This window comes from Sphaeramia orbicularis, chromosome 10, assembly GCF_902148855.1.
Source record: "Sphaeramia orbicularis chromosome 10, fSphaOr1.1, whole genome shotgun sequence".
NCBI lineage: Eukaryota > Metazoa > Chordata > Actinopteri > Kurtiformes > Apogonidae > Sphaeramia > Sphaeramia orbicularis.
The window spans coordinates 31,047,509-31,070,635 of NC_043966.1; the positions used below are offsets into that span (position 1 = coordinate 31,047,509).

General features: G+C 37.9%; 1 protein-coding gene across 1 annotated transcript; it reads left to right on the plus strand.

The window, feature by feature from the left end:
- The first annotated feature begins 653 nt into the window (after positions 1-653).
- sh3rf2 (SH3 domain containing ring finger 2) lies at positions 654-22,153 on the plus strand. The gene is made up of 11 exons (XM_030145338.1): positions 654-925; positions 1,778-2,204; positions 8,565-8,861; positions 10,399-10,494; positions 11,649-12,044; positions 19,261-19,382; positions 19,558-19,728; positions 20,348-20,622; positions 20,701-20,996; positions 21,134-21,438; positions 21,564-22,153. Exons 2-11 carry the CDS (start codon positions 1,779-1,781, stop codon positions 21,742-21,744), a joined length of 2,565 nt encoding a protein of 854 aa, XP_030001198.1. The 5' UTR covers positions 654-925; position 1,778; the 3' UTR covers positions 21,745-22,153.
- The last annotated feature ends 974 nt before the right edge of the window (positions 22,154-23,127 follow it).

The window sequence follows — 23,127 nt, forward strand, 5'->3', positions numbered from 1 at the left end:
ATCAAATCTAGATGATGTGAATAACAGCATAACAAGGGCTGTCATTGTTATTTTCAACGTGTGTGTGACTGCTTTGTACCTGTAAAATTTAACAAATGTCCAATTTAGAGACCAAAAAAAGGAAACGTCTCCCTGGTTGATACCTGAGTCCAGCTTTATGTGATTCTCCTGCACTGAGTAGCTCCCATTAGGACTAATGTGGACTCTGAAGGTGATGGAAAAAAAAAGGCTGAGTAGCTGGTCAGTGAATGCACCACCAGAGGGAGACCATGTCACATGACAGTAGCCTCCTGTAAACACTGGCCTTCTCAGTTTTCCTTCGTTTCCTCCTGGTCTACATTTTAAAGTAAAAGTATGACATATAAATGGGAAACGTAAACTCACAGCTAAGTAAGATCTATAACATTACAATAAATAGGAAGTGTAGCCCATAGAAGAGCTTCTTAAAGTCACTAATAACGACCAAGACATGCATTATTAATTACTATAACGTTTGTTTATAAACGTGTAATATTCATTATTTAGGCTATTCTAAATCTATCCGCCATTTTTGCAGTTCTTGGAGCTAATAGTGTGAAACCGAGAGCAGCTCAGGTGTTAAGGGTTAAACTCAGGGGGACGTGAAACTGAAATTCGACACAGTTCCTGATGAATTATCCCAGTTACACGCACCGAGTCTTCACCACCACCAACAGTGGTTTGTTTTAACTCGACTTTCCACAGGTGGGTGCTCGTGTCATCCTATATTTCGGTGTGTTCTTTCTTTCCTTACGATAGAGCTCACTCACGCGTCTGTCCCGTGCACGTTCCTCCGTCCGCCGCGCGCTGCGTCATGGCGACAGCGGCTAAGAAGAAGAAGAAGTTAAACGTTCCGTAACCGGAGTGTCTGGAATATTATAGCTCCGGAAGCAGATAGCCAACATGTGTAAGTCCTACATTTGTTTTCCCGCTGTGTTGTTACTGAAAATATAAGTCTGTCGTCCTCTGTGAGGGTTTCCAGTCTTACCTGTGCAGCCAGGTGAGCTGACATGACACCTGTTCCACCAGCAGTCAGCAGCGTGTTGTGGTTACTACAACGCGTTGACTTATCTTCATACCTTCACTTTCTCAGACACTTTGAAGACATGTTTAAGTGATTTTACTTTTAGTTGTACTTATTTCAAAAGGGGGCCAGTGTATATTAATGAACATATCAATGCAAATATGCCATAATTAGCAAGAATACTATGTGTAATCCCCAGTAGGTCAGAAGAAACAACAATGACAGAAGAAAAACAATACATCAAACACTGCACAGGAAAACACGCAATTAACACACAATGGAAAAAACATCGTACAATAAGAAAACCCAAGATAACAAATAAAAAGGCTATAATAACATGTAACATAAGATATTACACATATTGTCATGAATTTAATGATCACAGATGTGGTTCCTTTTAAGCTATTGTTTGAGATGGTTTTGAATGTATTGAAGGTGGTACGTTCTATTTTTGCAGCTGGAATGTTATTCCAAGTCTCTGATATCCTCATGAGACACAGGTTTGGGCTTTATAAATAATCACCTTTACTGGAAACAACATAATGCAACAGTGTCAGATATATACTTTTTATGGATTGTCCTTTACATTGGACAGCATTTTTGGAAAGCCATGCATTGCTGGGTCTCAGGAGGATTGTTTGTTAGAAGAAAACTTTGGACATTAAACATTGTAACTATCACTGTACAGTTTCAGATATTTTCACTGATTTAGTCTTTCATTCTTCTCTCTTCCAGTATGGTGGATTACAGCCTTTCAGATGAACCAGAAGTAGTCACAAAAAGGGGTGGCTCTTTTAAAATGGAGGAGCTGGCTCTAATAGCCTTGCTGGAATGTCCTCTGTGTTTGGAGCAGCTGGATGTGTCAGCCAAGGTCCTGCCCTGCCAACACACTTTCTGTGTGTCCTGCTTGCAGAGGCATCAGACAGCCCACTCCCAGCTGCTCTGCCCAGAATGTCGCACTCCAGTCCCAGCCAGGACGGTGGAGGAGCTTCCTGTGAACCTCCTGCTTGTTCGGCTTCTGGAGGGGCTCCAGGGCTCCACGGGGCAGAGCAGGAGCAAACAGACAGACGGCTGCGCTGTGCCCTTGTCTGGGGCCAGTGTGAGAGTCAGGGAGGGTCAGCAGCTGGACAGTCAAAACAGAGAGAAGCAAGGGCACAGTGAGGTGAGTGCATGACCCCCGCCTGGAACACATAGCATGACCCAGAACCACTTAGAGCCACACTGCCACACTTAGGTGGCTGAGGAATTTTGTCTTGTAAAATTTGTAGTAAGCTACATAAAAAAAGTAGAAACATCAATAACAGCATTTTCCTTGCATTCGTGGACAATGTTGACACAAGGATAGTGGTCTTCCCATAGGGAAATGTAATGTTTTCCAATAAAAATGGTATGGTTTCATAATTTTGTATATTTTTTATTTGCATGTTTGTGTGAAAAAGCTAGAGCAGATAAATAAGCACCATTTAAAAAGCCTAAAGGCAAAACTTGCTCAAGATGTAGAAAACATTCCTTAGGCAAAAGTTGTTTAGTTGGTTTTGATGCCCTTCACATTGGTTTTACATTAATTTGTCTTAGGTGGTGCCACAAATGGCTTGGAGGGTTGCTCCTAAAACTAATAACTGTAGGAAAGACCATGAATGCTCATATATGATGCAAAAGTGCAAAAAAACAGCAACAAAACAAACAAATCAAATATATGGGACTATGATGCTGTTCACACTACCAGCCGTTAGGCTTGATTTGGATTTATTACTCAGATCTGATTCTATTGTTTGACTGTTCTCATTATTTTTTAAGTGTGGCCAATATCAGATTCCACTTTGAACTGGTCACGGTCTTGACCTGACTCACATGTGCAACAGAACAATAACAAAGACGTCATATGCAGTACAATGTCAAACCAAAGGAAATGTGGAGGTCACTGAAGTCTGCTTCTACGGTGTCATGTTTGAATTGATTTATGGTGGAAGAATTTGTGAGCAGATGATATTGAGGACATAGAATAAGGGCCAGATTAAGTGAACATCAGTCAACATCAGTGTCAAAAATTAAAGATTCATCTATCATTTCTCAAGTAGGGTCATTTTTTAGCTTAAGAACTCTATTTTATGGAACTGTTTACAAAATTTAATTATGACTTAGAAAAAAAGATGTAAAGGTATAATCAACATAAAATGAAACCTAAAAGGGACTAAATATGTAAATGTACTTTTAACTCTAATAATAATATTTTTTCTTGCTTGTATTAGTGACATTTTAAGTCTGTGACTCTGTGGGAATGGGTTATTCACCAGTACAAGAATATAGAAAGGTTATGTACAATTGTAATTGTAAAATATGCACTGCTATTAGCTGTATATCACTTCAGTTGCAATATGTATGTTAAATAAAAATTTATTAGCATATTTGTAGTGTTTTAGTCCCAGCAAAGTCTTTTATTCTGACTACTGAACAAAGTGACAAACTGCTGTCCCTGTGTCACAACATATTTGTGTTCATAAAAACTTAGCATTTAAACATTATTACCCAAATTGTAGTTTAACATCACAGCTAAAGCCCTATGTTTCATTTAGTATCAATTTCTTATGAGAACAGCATGTTTTGTACATTTGTTTAAAAAAATATAAATGATGTTCATTTTGAGTCCCTGTCTCATGCAGCAGTAATTTAAGTATTTTTACCCCAAAATTTAATTTCTTAAATTGTGACATGTGTCATATGAAAGCAATTACTGAGACCTATTCATACATGTATTAAACATGGATTAAGTTATTTAGTTTTCAACACAGAGCTTATTGAACATGAAATGTGTCCCTGCGTCACCGTTTGATCTGGATCATAAAGAGTTAGACCCCCTTTCCACAGGGGTGGTGACCGTTGGGAGATTATTGAGCGATGAAAAAATGGCCAAATCTCCCAAAGACCTGTCAATGAGTGCCCACCAATCACCAAGATCTTTCAATGTTCTCTCAGTGAACATCCAAAATATGTAAAAGACAAAATTAAACAAGATATAAACAATGTAAAACAGCCACAAGTAGATGAACATGTATCTGGATACATGTTTGGCAGTGGAAAAGCCAGTCAGTCTTTTGTTGATTTGTGTTATGTTGATATTCCAGCGAAGTGCATTTAATTTAACATTGTGTTAAAGGGTTATATGTAGTATTGATATTCTGAGCTATCAACAGCAGGAGACAGTCATGTACTAGAACACACCAAGGACTACCAAAACCACCAACGAATCAGCATTATGTATTCACAGACTGCATCACCCACTGAATACAGTATAAAGCTGATTGTTTAAAGCTACACATCTGTACTTTTATATTATCGAGTTTTCCTCTTTGCATAAAAACCCTTAGCCTGTTATCTTCAGTGGAAATAACAGTCTTATAATCTTCATGTAGGTTATTGCATCAGCTGATAGTTTACGTTTTACTTCTGTTAGCTTAGCACTGTATTTAGACAGAAAACAGCCACAGTGAAAACACAAATCAGCCCTGTTTTCTGTTCAGTTTACATCAATAGCTGAACTATAATGTCCAAACAAAATCATAACTGTCACCGTTTAGTGTGAACTTGGCAAAGATAGTAACATAACTGCTAGGAAGTTTATAGCTCCATACGCCTTATAATCAAACTTGTCACCTTTATGAAGGTCCCGAGGAGACGGTAAATTGTTTTTTTTGGGGGGGTCTTGAGCTGAAAATCTTTGGGAACCAGGGCTCTAAGGTGATACTAAAGATATAGAGAGTGCTTTCACTCAGTCCAGTGTGTCCACCAACAAACTGTCCATCAGTCTAACTGTTTTTGAAACATTATTCTGTCGATACATTTAAAGTTATGATTTTCTGTTCAGGTCACAGAGATACCTGTTCCTGATCTGATGTCTGCACAGTCACTATAAAGCTTAGTTACTATAACCTTTCACAAGTACTATGTAAAAACAATAAAGGCTAAATGACTAAATGAAGATTAATTACAATAACTTCTTGTATTGGTAAAAACTAGAAGACCATATCAAATAAGTGGTTGTTTCTGCATCTGCTGTTATTGTTGAGTATTTTTTTGTTTGTCAATACAACACCATAATTCTTCGTGTACATTTATGCTGATCAGTCAAATGAGTTCTGCATAAATGATGGTAAAATTGCATTGGAAATTTTCAGTCATTTCCCATGTCGTCAAGACATTTAAGTGACTGTTCATGTTCATTATTTTCAAGATGTTTACACAGTTACATAAAATGCAGTTCCAAAGATGTGGTAAAGAAGGGAGAAATGATAGGATTTTGGAGCCTTTCAAAGTAATTTATTCTCAGAATAGATCAATGCAACACACTGTCTCCTAATTTAAACCCAGCAGAGATCTGAGGATCATAATGTACTTTGCTGTCAGTAAATCAGTACAAAGTATTCATTTCATGCTGATGTTTTATTCTCTTAGGTGATGCGAAACAAAGAGACCTACCTTCCAAATAGCTTTATGTAGTAACTGTTCAGTATTCAAGAATTTGCATCTAATCCTTAGCTTGAGTTCAGCCAGAGTGCAGAAGACTCAGCCGTGTTCATGAGGGTGAGATTGTTATCCTGCTGCTTTGGACACACACTTAAAAAAACTCAGACCAAAGTAATATACTGTAACTTAATTCACAAAACTGGAAATATATTTACTGGAGTGCTTGTCATTTACTCAATTTACTTTGCTTCTTCTCATGTTAAAGGCAAATACGTTTTGTTCAGCAGCTCATTTGTCTGACAGCTTTAGATATAGTGTAATAGAGGTAGGTATAGTATTTCTATTCATAATAATTCAGTATGACCCAAAATTATCATTAGAGTGTTCAATATAAGGAGTCTTGAAGTTATGTCAAAGATGCTAATGTACTGGATTGCAGAGATATGCAATGACAGTCCAGCAGATTAGTGTGACCACTAGAGGGAGCAGTGAGTGACTCTGTTGGTGTCCCATCATGGGGAAAACAAACATTTCAGGATCATTGACCAAATGTCAGAAAGTGAGGAGAGGGGATGAGAACCTTAAAGAAACAACATTGTTTTCACCACCGAACACAGCTCTAAAGGAACAGAATAGAGTTTGATGCTGAAATGGCAGCAAGTTTGATTATAAGGCTTATGGAGGTATATAGATATTATGTCATGTTATTATGTTATCTAAGTTCGCTGTTTGTTGATCCATGGTTTAGAGTAAACTGTGACCAAACAGATCTTCAATGCAGGCTTTGATAACAGAAACTGTACAAAAAAAGAGGTGATTCATGGCTTTACTCCACTTGTTTTCTGTCTGTAAACAGAGCTAAGCTAACAGAGCTATAATGTAAACTATCAGCCACCGCAACAACCTAAATAAAAGCATAAGATACAGTGTTATTTTGATCAAGTGTCATAAAAACCAGCAGCGAGTTTTTTATTTGAAGAAAACCTGATCATACCATAATACAGACGTGTGTAGCATTAAACAATGAGCTTTATACTTTTTCAGTGAGTCACACAGTCTATGGGTACATAGCTTTGATTCAGTGTTTTTTTTTGCTAGCCGTAAGCATGATCTGGGACGTAACTTCCCATTCCTGTTGAGAGTTTGCAATATCAATACTACATATAGCGCATTAAATCAGGTCACTTAGTTTGTTGTCATTGTTTGTTGTAATTTGTTGTCAAACTTCTGTAATATTAATGAATATACTCAAACTATCAATACCTACTACCAATAGTTCTGTCATTTATTGTTATACCAGCACACATTTACACGAGATGGCGTGAAATTTGGTACTCGAGGTCCCAGATTTAGCCCAGTAATATATATATATATATATATATATATATATATATATATATATATATATATATATATATATATATATATATATATATATGAAAAAGACTTTTGTATAAATTAAATTAAATAAAGACAAAAAAAAGACCTATGTATTAAAACACTTGTGCATGTGCAAAATGTGAGGGGAGGAAGTCTAATTGGCCACTGGCCTGTATTGCACTTAATATTGTGAGGTAGAGTGTACAGTGTAAAATGGTCATCATTATTTAGTTTGTGCCAGGTCATACTATAGACAGAAATTATCAAATAAAAATGACGAAAATAAATTGAAATAGTTAACTAATATGCTTACTTTTTGATGAAATGTCAGCTAACAGAAACACTTTAATTTGATTAATTTTTCAAGTGATTTTGACTCCTGAGCAACTGTTTGCTGTTTTGCCATTTGTGTACTTTCAGCTTTAATAAGTAAGTCACAATCAAATGCCCTGCAGTAACTTTGTTGGAGGACAAAGTAAAAGCAAAGTCTGCTAAGTGACTTCACACTGACATTTGGCATCTGTGAAATTGTCGGTACACTGTGAATGTGAGATGAAACACATATTAATTAATTTTTATGCTCCTGCAAAGCTTGTCATTTTGATTATCATAGTTTTGAATACTCATTAGAGTGCATATTTCCACCAAGGTTTTTACATCGTCCCATGTCACCATATCCATAACTTATATTAATATCATTTATATGCGCATATTAAAGACGTCTATAAAGGAGTTGACAAACATTGTAGATCACTTTTCTTAGTACCTTTCTGTGTCACTTCCACAAATGGCTCTACACTGCTGTGTACAATGTATAACGCTGCAACACAAACATCACTGTCCACATTTCATCACCAATGATTGTGAATACTTACTGACAGATCCATGTACGAGGCAGCTGTGATCAGATTAGAACATAAGGCTTTTGTAAACACATCATAAATGCATTTAGTAACATACATACAGTTATATTCACAGTTTATACTCCTCATCCAGCTCTGCACTAATCAACCTGCTGACAATATTTCTTAGCCTGCACATTGCAACTAAGCGTGTGGTAGATAAAACACCAACACATGCCAAATGTGATTTTTCTCCAAAATGACTGCAAACAAAACTAGCTGTGCTCAATGCTTGCAAAAGTGTCCTGACCTTAATGGAGCATATGTTGAAAAATAAACATCATAACTTTTTTTAACCTTTTTTTTTCCAACTGTCCATTTTCTACAAATTTTTTGAAGGCCCCTTTGTTTTGTCCAGCCCTACTATTGAGTTTATAGAGACCTCAAACCACCAAAAAGATGTATTTTGTATGATGAGACCTCATTGGGTTTTTCCGTGATCCATGCCCTACACCCCTAATAAGTTGAATGAAAATCAACCTTGTCGTTTATGCATAATCCTGCTGAGGTGTTGTATATAATTCTTGAAAAAAACTTTCTACATGTGTTACTGTGGTAATTGAATAAGCTCTTTTCTCTCTCTTTGCAATTCTAAAGCACACACAGTAAAGCTTTATATTGCACTCGCTAGTTGAATTGTCAAGACACTACTTTATTATCTTCAGAGTGAAGCCTGTGGGCCTTCTTTCAAAATCCTTATAAAGAGATTTGTTTCAGTAGTTTGAGGAATGCAATGAATTGTTAAAAGACACAATGGTTGATTTTCCTCTGCTTTTCAGGTTTCTCCCAGAGCTTCAATGTATAACCAGCGAGGTGATTCACCAGAAGACCTGGTGCTTGCGCCTGGTAACAACATCTCCCTGAAACAAAAAGTGGATGAGAACTGGCACCACGGAAGTTCTGGTGACAGAAGTGCTGCATCTGTCAGTGGCGGCGCGCTGCAGGCTGTCAGCCAGGCACCTCAGCTGCAGCCCCTCCAGCAGTCCCAACCGCCAGCGCTCTGCAGGGCACTGTATGACTTTAACCCAGAAGAGATGAATCTGCAAGACAGTAAATATTGTCTCAGCTTCCTCAAGGTTTGTTTCTCAAACTACTTACTAAACACAGCAGGTGGAATCAGTCACCTGAAAATGTGCAATTGATTTTTCAAGTAATGGCAGGGTTTCTTGCAGTGTTGCATAGCAGAGGAGGGACACCAAATGTGAAATAAAGACCAAATAAAATCAACACCCTTGAATTTGGGCTGGGCAGTATATACAATTAATTCAATTATCAAGGTTGTGCTTTTCAATGTGAGAAATACCTGAATTGTAAACTGAGACTGGTGCTCTATGTTTTTTTTTTTGTTTTTTTTTTCAACAAAAATGAAAAATGCAAGTTGTTTTTTTTATTGTAATAAATTCATTGTTGTCATATTTCTATGATCATTGCCTACTTGTGGTATTTACTCACAACATTTTTTTTAGCAAATAATGTTTTACATTTACACCTTTTCTACTGCTGCTTTTTGATAAGATAAGATAAGACAAGATAAGATAAGATAAGATAAGATAAGATAAGATAAGACAAGATAAGATTTACTGACCCCACCGTGGGGAAATTGCAGTATTAACAGCAGCAAAAATACAATAAAACATCATGCAGGAACTAGCAGAAATATTCAAGAGTGAACACGAATTATAAAAGAGAATCTTCTATTTATATCACTTGTTTTGTACATATATACATATTATTTACATATTTGCATATAATTGTTACTGTTTGTTGATATTCCAGGCTTATGTGGTGATGCAAGAAAATTAAAGTGCTTTTCAGTCATGTTATATCTTGGTTTTATGTCAGCCAGAAAAAACAAAATCATGAATCATCTTATTTTGTTAAACTCTAGATTTAATTTTTGGCCATATTTCCCAGCCCTAACTTACTTATTTAATGATTTACATAAGTGAGAAAATATTCCTTGTGCGCCGTTGTACCTTCTATGTCATGATGTTCTATGGACTAAATAATGCAGTGATTAACTGACTACAGATGGATCTACTGTATTAATTATTAAAGGGAAAAACGTTATCTTCCATGACAGTTGCAGTATCTAATAATGGCATAAGATCAGTGCTCCACTTTGACCCCACACCAGGATTGTGTTTCAGCATCAGTCTTGAATGTGTTTGATGCATCAGTATGTACAGTACACAGGAAGTTTCCACTAATGGTCATTGCTTTTTGTTCTTTTCACTGTTTTCAGAGACTTGTGGAGCTTTAGGCGCAGACCTCTGCTGCAGTGGTTGTTACTTCCCCTGAAGGATTTCTCAGGGAGTTATATAAGGGTCTCAGCGCTTGTTTGCTTTCCATTAAAGAACACTTGAGCCTGCTATTTTTTCAATGCAGATGGTCAGATGTTTTTAAAGCGAGACTAGTTACAGAAAGGACTGGGCCTGCAGACACAAATGGAGTTGATGTCACAGTTTGCAGGGAAACGCAGAGCTCCGAGTGCTCGGTCTTCAGGGCGAGCGTCACTCTGTTATGATCACCAGGCATCCTGAGCCTCGGTTTAGCTGGTCATATTTTCACAACTTTTGTCATATCGAATTCTTTCTGTGTGACATATTCTAGGGAGACATCCTTACTGTCACCAGACGGGTGGATGAACACTGGATTGAAGCCAAACTAGGGGCCAAAGTTGGAATTTGCCCTCTGCAGTTTACAGAGGTTAGTTCTATCTTTCTTTATCTCTCCTCTCCTCTCCTCTCCTCTCCTCTCCTCTCCTCTCCTCTCCTCTCCTCTCCTCTCCTCTCCTCTCCTCTCCTTAAATGTAGGTTACAGTCTTCTCACTGTGATCAAGGTTGACACCTGCTGTTTGGCACTACGCTCTTATAGTCTGGCTCTTGTAATGAGCTGAACCATATACATCGTCACTGGCTGTCATTAATTCCAGGTCACTGCCTGGACACTACCTTGATTTTCATTCAAATCTTTGATTCATCCATAAATGTCACTCCTTTGCTACGAAGTGCTGAGGTAGAGAACTAATCTGTGTAGCCCTGCTGTGTCTGCAGCTGCTTATTAGTGTGTGACTATGTGGCTTACTCAGGTTTGCAGAGCTTGCTTACCAAGCTGATTGTCATTTGTTCTCCTCAGTAGTATCTGCCTCCAGGAATTAACTTGATGCATGCATGGGAGAAATTCTATTCGTTCCTACAGTGGGGTTAATATGGAGCCACATTCAACTGTAGAAAATAATTCTGTTTACTTCCCTCTGTTGTAGTTTGTTCATATTTTTTTACTCATCTCTGCTCCTCCTTTCCTCTGCTGCTCCTTGCCTCCTCCTCCTCCTCCTTCTCCTCCTCAGCAGCCTCCTTCATCTCTCTCTACCTCTGTACTCTATTCTTTTACCCTGCACTTTCTCCTCTCCCTCTTCTTTCTAAGCCTTCCTCTCCTCATGTCGTGCAGTCAGGCGTGAAGACACAGTAATGCTTTCTCTGCTTGGGTGGCATAACAGCACATCACTGTGGGGAGTGAAAGCATTAACCCTGCCGTGCCTGCCTGTCTGTGCAGCTCTGTATTTCACATCGCCTCCTGCTACTTTCTCAGCACCAGTCAAATCTCTCTGGCTTATTTGACTGTTACTTATCCTTCTGCCTGCCTGCCTGCCTGCCTGTGTGTCCAACAAGTTGTTGGGGTAGTGATAAGTGGGTGTGTTTAGACAGTCGTTCAGCTGATCAGCAGGAGCAGAGGTTGACAGGCGCTAGTAGAAGGTGTGAGCGAGTTGGAGAAGATTTTGTTGACTGAGGATTGACTATTCTCTCTTAGGATTTATCCTGATTTTCACTTGTGGTTTCTTGTTATGTATTCATCTCTTTTAGCCAAACTCAGTGGCTGCCAAACTGCTTGAAGGAAAGAGTCGGAAGGGGAGTGACTCAGCGGAATTTCACCATTGGACAGGGAGTGGGGGCAAAGAAAAGGCCACTGACGCATCCAATAGGACCACCCATTACGGAGTCTCTCAAGTTCCGTCACAGACACCTATTATCAATGCTTTGCCCCTCTCTAACCAACGGAAACAGCCTGGAGCCAGCAACATCAACTTTTATCAGACAGCCAAAGCAGACGCAAACAACATCACCACCATCAACCATAAGGGTCAAGCACCACACCGCCTCTCTGTGCCCTCTGCCTCCCGGAGCCACTCTCACCCATCCAGAGTAAACTCGCAGCGAGTTAGGCGTCACACCGACGGTACACACAGACACCTGCCACAGGTGAGTCACCTGCCAACATATCTGTCTGTATTTGGATAGCTTTTAATTTAATCTTCATAATCTTTCAACGTAACGTCATCTAGTTTTCGGTTGAGTTAACCTACCTTTGTTTTTTTTGTTTTCAGTTACTTATTTTAACACAAAACATGTGTTTGGAAATAGGCATGGCAGTTTTTGTGTGAAATAATAGATGTTTTCATTTGAGTCACTAAAGGATAATGCTCTCCTCAGGGGTAGAGGGAGGAAATCATGACTCAAAGCTCAAGGAATGAATGAGAAAAAAGACATCGCCCTTGTTGTTGGTCGCTACATGATGAAGTGACTCTCATTAAGAAAACACAGCTCTGAGAAAAGGTCCAGATATGAAACATGTGGGGTTTGAGGAGTGGGGGAGTGTTCTGAAACTCTCAAAGGTCTTGAATCAAGTCCTGGGACATGAGCCAGAGTTTACCCCAGTGATAAATAGCAGTCTAATAGAGAGAAGAGAGATAACACACTTGGGGGAAGTTTAGTTATTGTGAAATCTTTAAGAGTCAGTGTAATGGAAGAGAAATCCTATGACTTTGATACAATCTTTTCATAAAGAGTTAGGTGTTAAGAGGCCTCATTATTATACTTTTGTGAACATTAAGGAAGAACCATTTTTAATATCCATTAAATTTAGTAAACTGAAAATGATCACTGACTCAATCTCACTCTGAAACCTGACTGTTTGTACTTTTTCAGTGCAGCATGAACCTCTGATTTTGGCTGCTGCAGCTGCTTTGTGACCTCTCTATTCATGTGGTGCATGCTGCCTTATTGCCTTACATTTATTGTCCAGACACTGGCATCATTAAATTTTTAGTTCTTTACTCTCCAGGGGTTTATTTACTAATACAGCTGTGACGTGTTTGAGCATTAAAAAATGTAGTTCACCCACCTCGCAGTTCTGTGGGTGGGTTTAGATGATCTCAGAAACCCTCTTGATTGAAACTTTGTAAGTGAGCAATGAAAAATGTTCAACCTATTATGTCTTTTATCTTAACAAACACATTAACTGCACACCTTTCTATCAGCCTTATTCAGAAAAGTATAACAAGATAATTCTGCATCAAATCATAGACAACCAGAGTCTATGCCTGAGTACACAACTAACATAAAAGGCTCTGCAAAGTTTAATAATATAACTTGCTGCCAAGTGCCCTGCCCCCTGGGACAATGATTTCCTTTGATTCAGTTGAAGTTTTGGTGCTCTGCCCTGCAATTATACATGTCAGAACACAAAACACGGAGCAGGTTGGTGGAGAAATGGAAGGGATAAGGCTGAGGAAAGGGTATAAGGAAACATTTACAGAAAAGAGCTACTTAGGAACTTGGAAAAGGGGTACAAACTAACTGTGTGAGCTGCAAGAAGGCACAACAGAAGTAGGAAGAGGAGGAAAAATGAGAGATAGATTTAGAGAGTGGGAGGCTTTGAGAGCCCCTCAGTGTGTCTGCTTATCTCTCTCATGCTGATGATGATGAGTCACTGGTGAAGTTCGTTACATAACAGACCCCTCTCTCCCCTGCCTTCAAACTCCTTCCTCTTCACTAAGCAGGTAACACTCACTTTCACATCAGTGGGCCAGTAATAGCAGGCGCCAAGCACTTCCCTTTTCAAAGTCATGGAAGGGCTTCGTCCCTAAACCTGAGGTTCCCCTCCCTACTGACCAAACTAGCATGGGCGCTATTCTTACTGCATCATCTGATCAGCTCTCACCTCTAGCTTCACTGTTTCACAGAGAGATGTGCCCTCCCACTAACTGTGGATGAAATAATGCGTATTGGTGTGAACATCGTCAATGTTATGTAATGTAAGAATAAAATTTAGGATGGAAATGAGCCAAACACAAAATCCTCTTCAGATGTAACACAAGACAGTGAAAAGGCATATCATCCTTCACTGCTACATCACGATATCTGATACCATTCTGTTCTGAGTTATTACTGATCATTTAATGCTAGCTTTGATGTATAGATTGTGAATATGCATGAATACAGGTAGTAATTGTACTCATGTACAACCTGCAGCTTATTATGTTCTATATTAGAAGCTACAGTTCAACTTTTTATTTCATTTAACCTTTATTTAACCAGGTTGGTCCCATTGAGATGGGGGATCTCTTTTTCAAGGGAGACCTGACCAAGACAGCATCAATAGTCGCATAATTACAGTTTTACAATAATAAAAGGATTTGCAAACACAGAAAAAACATAGACAATGAGTCGAAACATTTACAGACCAACAGCCTTGATTCCCAAGTTTTAATGCTCTCTTTAAAATCAGTCAAAGGTGTCAGTGACTGTAAATGGAGCTCAGACTGAAGCTTGTTCCATGCATCAGGAGCTGAAAACCTAAATGATGTCTTTCCTAATTCTGTCCTTATCTTTGAAATGATTTAGAATAACTCATAACTTCATAATTGTATCAGCTATCTTGATGTACTGTATAGATGATATAAAATGGTGTGTTTGGCTCATTTCCCTCCTTAATTTTATTCTGACTGGAATAATTTATAGCTTTATTTAAAGAATATAAAGAATAAAAAAAGAACATATAAAAAAAGAAATCTGGAAGTGTAACCTTAGCTGTATTATGTTTTTTCCTCTGCTATTCATCCATCCTGTAAGAATAAAATTCACAATAGAAATGAGCCAAAGACACTATCCTCTACAAGAGTAATGTGGGAAAGTAAAAAGTCATATCATACATCGGTGCTACTGCTTATGTACCAACATGCAAAGAAAAATGTTACCGTTACAAGGGTATGATATGGTCACACTTCAACCTTCAGGGTTACTTTTGGAAACATGCCATTCCTACCTCCTGATGGAATGTAATTTAGGATGGAAATGAGCCAAAAACTGTAATGTGGGGAGAAAACCTCTATCATAGTGGTGCATAAAGATCTCTAATATTATTATGAAAACATGTTCATAATGAATTACATTTAAGGCTTTGAACCAACTCTTAGAGGCTGAAACAGTTGGTTAATTAAGTACCTCTGATATTGAATTCATTCTTTTTTTTGTTATTAAACTTTTTATTAGAAGAAAAGTGGGTGATACATATTGTTCTTTAGTACATGTTAGTAAGTCATAATAAAGTAGATAATGAAAGGAATGTAGATAAATAGTTAAAATTCATTCTTTTGATTAATTTTTCAAGCACAAATATCAAACTGTCTCTTGTTTATGCTTCCCAAATGTTGGTTTCGTTTTCAGCTATTGTATCTAAACATTTCTGGGTTTTGGACTAAACAAAAAGTTTTAGGACATCACCTTAGATATGGGAAATTGCTGAGACTAGTAGAGTAGATAATACACAGGGTAATCAGTAATTAAAAATAAGCTTTTGTTATAGCTTCTACAATTTTTAAAGTCTTTTTAATTGATTTAAACCTTGTTGTCCATCTATTGTTCATTTTTCATATGTTTACTGTAAATCAGTTTTTGTGGGACACTGTGCACTATTATTATTTTTATTATAAGTTCATAGACTTTGGGGACATAATGAGTACCAGCAAATCTCAAGCCAAATTTTGCCTGACTTGACTTTAAAACACCTGAGTGTAAAGACTTATTTAATCACTCAGCCAAATCCAGAAACATTTTACTCTATTTACTTTGCACCTTTCCAGTTCATACACTTACACAAACTGTGACAGAGTTAAGCTTTTAAGTTCTTGTGTTCACCCACTATTTCAATAAAGAAATATTGTTTTTAATTGGTAGTTATGAATATATGATAATGGTCATGGATTTCTTTGTACATTTGTTTGGTTTTTTTGCTGAAGGTGTCTTACAGTGTGAAAGACACTGCGCTCTTCAGATAAGTAAAAGACCTGGTTTGATGTCCTTACAAGTCAGTAATCTTAATACATAATACATGTGCAATAATCAATATGCACACAGGATACTATCATCCTCAGCCACTGTTGTGTACATACTGTACATACAGTACTGATGATGTAACCCGACATGTAAATAATACCTCCCTTTACATAGACTTCTTTCCTAGACACTATTAATTCACTTAGTCTTTTTAAATTAGCTTATTTCTGTTCTATTTATACTTATTTTTATTCTATTTCATTTTATTACCTTTTACTCTACTATGGAAGGAGGAATTGCAGACAATTTATTTTATGCTGTAACTGGTATGTTTTATCCTGTGCATATGACAATAAACCTCTTGAATCTTGAAAAATCAGATGAGGTGATGAAAATTGATTATTCAAATATAGACTTTCAATATAGACAAACGAGTGATATTAAAATTGAAACAATCAAAAAGACTTAAAATAAAAGTAGACGTTTAATAAGTAACCTGAAATTGCACTCTAACAGTAATGTATTTGTTCCATTTTTACCCCTCAGCCAACTTCTGACCAAAGGGGTACTATAATTGTTTTGTCGTCTGTCCATCTGTCTGTCCACTCAACGACATAATCGCATTATCTGAAGAATGCATTGAGATATCTGCACCAAATTTACACTGTGGATGCATCTTGGCATGGAGCAGAAGCCTATTGAAAATAGATCACCTTGACCTACTTTTTCAAGGTCCAGTGGCCTTGTGCCTTATGCAGTTATATCTCACTACTTTCAAATATAAATATTTATGTAATAAATTGTACACAAAGACAATCTAATCTAAATTATAGGGCAGTAACTTTCAACAGAATCTTACACTATGTTTGGCCGAGAAGTATTAAAAGTGCGCTGCATGTTATGTTTTAATATGAGTGGAGATGGTGCTACTTGACTGGCACAGGAAGACAATAATACTAATAATATTCTTAACTGGCTTATTTGTGTGACTAGATTCTGCTGGCACAACCAATGGCCAGCTTACGCTCTCCATGTAAATACAGCCACTGGCCCTGCTGGGTCACAGCACCTGGCTGTTGCGTGACTGCAGCATAATTGAAACAGAGTCTTTGTGTCTGGAAAAAAAAATACAAACCAGAAATAGAAAAAGACACAGAGTTATGAAAAGAACTAAATAATTGAACACATGAGAAAATGTCTTGGTTGGGCTTTTATCTTGCATACACAGTGTTTTTAGGGAGATGGCTATAGTGTAGTGAATATATTCTTAATTGCATTAATTTTTCTACTACTTTGACACATTAGTGATGCAGTAAAGGATGCTCGTTCATCCGTTATTCTATATGAGGCAAGAATTGCAGGCTTTCAGGACATATTCTAACTTCCTACCATTTCACTTCTGCTTCACAGCGTTCCCTTAGATAAGTGAATCTGTGCTTATATCAATGGCTGCTTCATAATTAAGACTCCCTTTGTGTGTCTCTGAGTTACAACATGAATACTGGTATAAAAGCTGTAAGATACTGGACCTGTTGTATACAGGGAACCCAAGGCGCCCAGGCCAGTGTTAACCCTTCAAGCAGTGGTTGAGTGGTCGTGCTGTAAATAGCAGCGAGCATCTGTGGACGTCACTGAGTAGATAGGCAGTGGGCAAGTTATTTCTGCCTCTTTGTGAGAATAACAATAAGAAAACATTATGTGAGGGGTGTGTGTTTAGTCAAAGGAGATAAGTGTGTAATGAGGATCCCACTAAAAGCCCTTTACTGTGTCATTAACGGCTGTCAGACACACCTCAGTGACACTCCCTGCTATCTGCCAAATGACACATCTGACTTGGGCTTTTTTTTTATCATTGATAAACTTGGAGCTAACATAGAACATTTCTAAAACCACTTGTGTTGTTAGTTATTGTTAATCATTTGAATAGCAGTCTTTAATGTAAGGGTAGCAAAGATGCATGAGAGAGAGAGCCAGAGGCAAGATACAGCATGTATAGAAAAAATTAGAAAGTATAAATAGTATTATACATAAAATACTCACTGCATATAAAATGAGGTTACGCTTCAAAGTTTCTCAGGGAGTTTTTCTTCCTCCTGTAGCTCTGACAGCTGTCAGCGGCACCTTTCCAATGCACTGCAGGCATACGTTTTCTGTAATTTGTTATTTAGAATAATTGCACAGTTAAGATACAGTATTATTTAAATCTAAATTACTGCGTGTGCGGTCTGTGCATATTTCAAATTTGAATTAAACTCAAGCTGCCTTAATGCATATGTAGAGAAAGACAGCAGGGGCCAGTTACAGAAAAGTGTATTAGACTGGTTTTCAGTTTTCCTCCCACTTTAGTCAAATTCAAGCTAGTTTGAAATAAATCACTGATGGACATAGTGGAGAGAGATACACTCATCATTGTCTTCTCACATTCTCACCAATCAGAGAAGCAGCTGTAGTGGACAGTCTCTCCGCTCCCTGAGCTGCAGGACTGAACGTTACAGATCCCTTATGTCCTCATTCTGTGCAATGCCTTAGTTGATGGTGGATAGACTGACTACTTAAATAATTCACTGATGTCTTGTTTTCATTTATTTATTTTTTATGCTTTTCTCAATCTGAAGGACAAATGAATTTCACTTAGAGATCAATAAAGTTGATGTGAACCAGGGAAAATTTGATATAATTTAAGAAAAAAAGAAAAGAAGAGAGAATTTTTTTCACAGGGTTTTTTGGAAACTCCAGTTTGTGTGAAAACATGTCACAGGGAAAGCAAACAGACTAGAAAACAATGTGTCATTTTTGTGTTGTAGAGTGGACAGAGATGGTTTGTAAAACAATGGTCAAGTGGACAGAATAAAAAAATGAGGTTATTCTTTAAAGGCTTCAAAAATTCTCTGTGATCTGTTTTAGCTTTAATAATATTATGGAGTGAGAAATGAGAAGGTAAAGCTTTACATTAAATGACAATTTTTTCACTGATTTTTTTCCACTGACTTTTTTATATTAATGTTGTACTTTTGCAAGTAAAGCATCCTGTAACTATAAAAGTTCGTCATCAAAATAAAGGTTTGCTGCTCAAGTGAAGTGAGCTGAGTGGCTTGAAGTAATGGGATGATCAATCTTAATTTTACCAAGAATTCAAAGCAAATTAGTCATACTTAAGATAATCAAGAACTTAACAGTTTTGTGTGGAGAAATGTAGTCATTTATCTCAAGTCTTATTCTTAGATAGAGCTCCGTCTTAGTGAGAGTCTGATCATGAAAACAGCCCTTGGGTATGCTCCTCATTTAGTCATTTACTTTTTACAGATAACAAAGCATCACCTTTTGAATTGCATGTGACACTTCTGTATGCATACCATTACAGACGGAGAAAAAGATGACCAGTGAGACTCCACCCACTGTCTCTATGGCTCTGGTGAACCCCCAAATGTCATCAGCCTCTGCAGACAGCAAAAACTCCTCCACACAGCAACTCTCCATCAGTGTGTGAGTCAAAGTCGTGGTTTCAGATTTTAAATATTACATTAGTTATATGATAATGATTAGATGTGCAAAAAAAAAAAAAAAAAAAATGATTAGCAGATACAGGGAAAAGTTCATAACTGTGATGATGGTTGTATAAGGTCATGCAGTAACTGATAACCTCTCTGTGACTTCTCAGGTGTGCTGTCCTGTACTCCTACAAGCCCCGACGGCCAGAAGAACTGGAGCTGAGAAAAGGAGAGATGGTGGGGGTGTATGGAAAGTTCAAAGAAGGCTGGCTTCGTGGGTTATCTCTCCGAACAGGCAAAGTGGGCATTCTGCCCAGCAACTACATCACGCCTGTGCTCAGGTGAAAGGCTGTGATCCCTGACCACACAGTGTGGGAGATGGATGTCATCTGAATTCAGACAGTGTGGGCAGAAATACATGTCATCAAATGCATACTGTAATAATTACTGAAAAAGAAAAGTACAGCTACTGCACAGCTCAAGTAAACTCTGCACACAATGTGTTGGCCTGTCATAATTATTACACAAACTCCTTATGACAAATCTTTGAGCTACTAGTTATTACTTAGCATATATCATGCTAATCGTATCTTTTACCTGTATAAAACCAGAAGGATGAAACTAAACAGAATGAAACAGAAATGTCATATTTCATCACTATTTCTACATCATCTCCCACCTTTTTAGATTTCACTGGCACCCCCTTAATAAGTCATCTTGTACCCCTTTATCTTACAGCTACCTGTAATCATCAGTAATTTCTATGTTTTTTGCAATTCTTCTTTACAAAGCCTAAAAGACAAATGAAAGTGCACTTTTAATTGTGGAAATGTTCCAGTCTTCAAATGGCTCTTTTTCTTCATTGGGTGTTCTTTATGTGCATAATTAAACTATTGTTAAGTGTGTAATGTGGTATAGGTAGGTCAGTTTATAATAATAGTTCTATTTGCTTTATTGTAGAACTTCTGCAAGACTCCTGGAGACCAAAGCAGCTAATGTGTCCTCGCACTACAACACAGTAGCTGGAAAGAAACCTGCAGCTGCAAAGAATCCTGCTGTGGTCGTTGCTCTTGATAGAGTAAATGCTGACGGTACAATATACTCAACAGGACAAGTCCCATCTGTGCCGAATGGAGCACAGCATGCAGTGTCATCCACTGGGGCTGGAAAATCGTCCTTCTATGGAGGTTCACAAGGTTGGGACATGGTGAGACGCATCTTTAACCCACATAGAGGTAAGTACCAACAACCAAAACCTGGGTTAAATATGAAATGTTAGAAGGTTTACACATGACTATTTTACATGTTTTTAGGCTCAAATCATCTCAGCCATACTTCCAATTTGAACGTTCCGTCCAACGTACAGCACTTTGCACAAGTTCAGGCATCGGGCTACTCACCCGCTTTACAGAGAAAGAAAAACAGTAACATCCTGCACAACGCAGGCCGACCGCTGGGCCGGATGACTGAGCCAGCAGCGCCCTCTGCTGCTGCTTTTCTGAAAGACAAGGATTTCACTGCTTTACATGAGGCAGCGTTTCATCAACTTCACAACGGCCCACAGTCAATTCTCGTGAGACCTGACTCACACAAGAACAACACAGACAAGGTAGTGTCACACTGTCAATGTCTGATGACATTTTTTACATGAATAATTTTTTCATTTAGCATGTCTTGCTAAAATCAAGTGACCTCTATTATTACTGTATTCTATGTGCTTTAATGATAAATATTTTGTTTCCTTAGCCTGCAAAGTCAGTGCGATTCCTCACAGATGAAGACTCTCCTCCTCTAAGACCTCGGACCTCCTCCTGGTCCCCAGGAAGTCAGGTTCCTTCCAATGGCCGTCCTGGACCCCCTCCTTTAGAAGTATGGGCCCCATCTCTTACTCTGGGAAGAGATGGACCAGGGATCATTCTTAAAGAAGGAAAAGCTCCTGTCCTCAGGAAAAACCTAGAAACTGTCACTTCAGATCTTAACTCTAACCCACAAAAAACTATATTGCCCCAGCCCTCGCTCTCAGCTGTGTCAGCACAGTTTAGCCCCAGCAGGTATAATTTGTTTTGATTTTGTATGTATTTACCTTTGAAATTATAAAAGAGACTTTAAAATGTGTGACTGATAAGATTCAGAGAAGAACTGTCTCCAGTTTCTTATGCTTTCTTTGTCTTCTCAGACACAGAGTGACCATGACGCACTTAGCCCAGACAGACTCTGAGCTCAGTCTTCTTCAAGGAGAGCTAGTGCTTGTCCACAGACCTAGACCTGATGGACGTGTCCTTGTTACTCAGGAGAGCAGTGGCCAGACGGGCTTATTCCACAGCAACATTCTTCATGTCCTGGAGAGGCTCAGCTGACTGTTCACAGTTTCTGCAGGAATGTATATTTCCATGTGTTCAAACTGCCAAATGACTTGACTGACCCACTGAACAACAGGATGCATGTTGAGGTCCAAAGTTTTATACTGCCAAATGACATTCCTAAGGAAGTGTTTTTTTTGTCCTGTATGCTTTTGGGTGTGTTGAATCTCCAGAATTATATTTTGTGTTCATTATTGTATGTGCATGTTTGTGACACATGTACTAAATTTTGCACAAAAACCCACCTGATGACTGTTCCCTGTTTAATACCCATGTTACATGCATTGGTGAGTGCCTTTGTCAAAACCCACAAAGAAAACTAAGTATATTTAAGTATATTTAGAGAATTATACAGTTAAATATATGTACTGCTTTATGTGGTAATAAACTATACTTCCAGAATCTTGATTGGGTAGTGTCTTACTTCAGATGTCTGTTTCACATGTTAAATTATACAAAATGTGCGTAAGTGTGTAAAATAAAGCTGTCAATCCCAAACATTTAGCACAGAACTATTTTACTGGTACCTTATTATTACTACACTGATACTGTTTCATGCCAGTGTTAAGTTGCATTTGACTACTTTTTTTTAGCAAATGGCCATTAAAGCTGAAAGGTCTGAAACATATATTAAATTCTTCCCTGAACAATACTGTTAGACCCCTTTGCTCTTCTCAGAAAAATATAATCTGCACTAAATGGTGTTGTCCTCAGTAATTGTAACTAATTATGGTTACATTTATTTTGCAGGCTAATTTTAATTACCTACATCCATTTACATGTAGATGATTACTCCCCAAGACTGCATGTGGATTAATGACATGTAACGTCATGATATGCATACTTTCATTTAGTTACTGAATTATAGTTACACATTGAAGTGAATGGAACTGAGACTCAGAGCTTTGTGAACAGTTTGAGACACTTGGTAAATATTTTCTTTGGTTTTATTTTTTGCTTGGCTTATACCAAAACACACACGCATATTGACATTTATATTCATATTTATATTTATCTGCCATAAACTAATGATGGCAAAGTGATTTGTGAAACGAAGCTTTCAAATAATTAAGAAATTCATTATGTCAGTATCGTGTATTGTAAGTACAAAATATTAGTCTTAGTCACACAAGAATTTTGGAGCAAGGCTGGAACCTTCCACAGGAATGTCATGCACCCAGAGAGGGAAGAATTGGGGACATGACATTCTCCACTGGGGCCCCCTAGTTTGCTTGTTGTCAGGTGTATGAAAATGTAGTGGAGTTGTGGAGTTGCTTTCTCTGCTTTTGTTGCCCTGGACTGCACTGAACCACTTACACTAAGAGCTTCTGTAAATGTAAGTCGATACTTTCAGCCTCTACTAATGTTCTAGATGAAGTA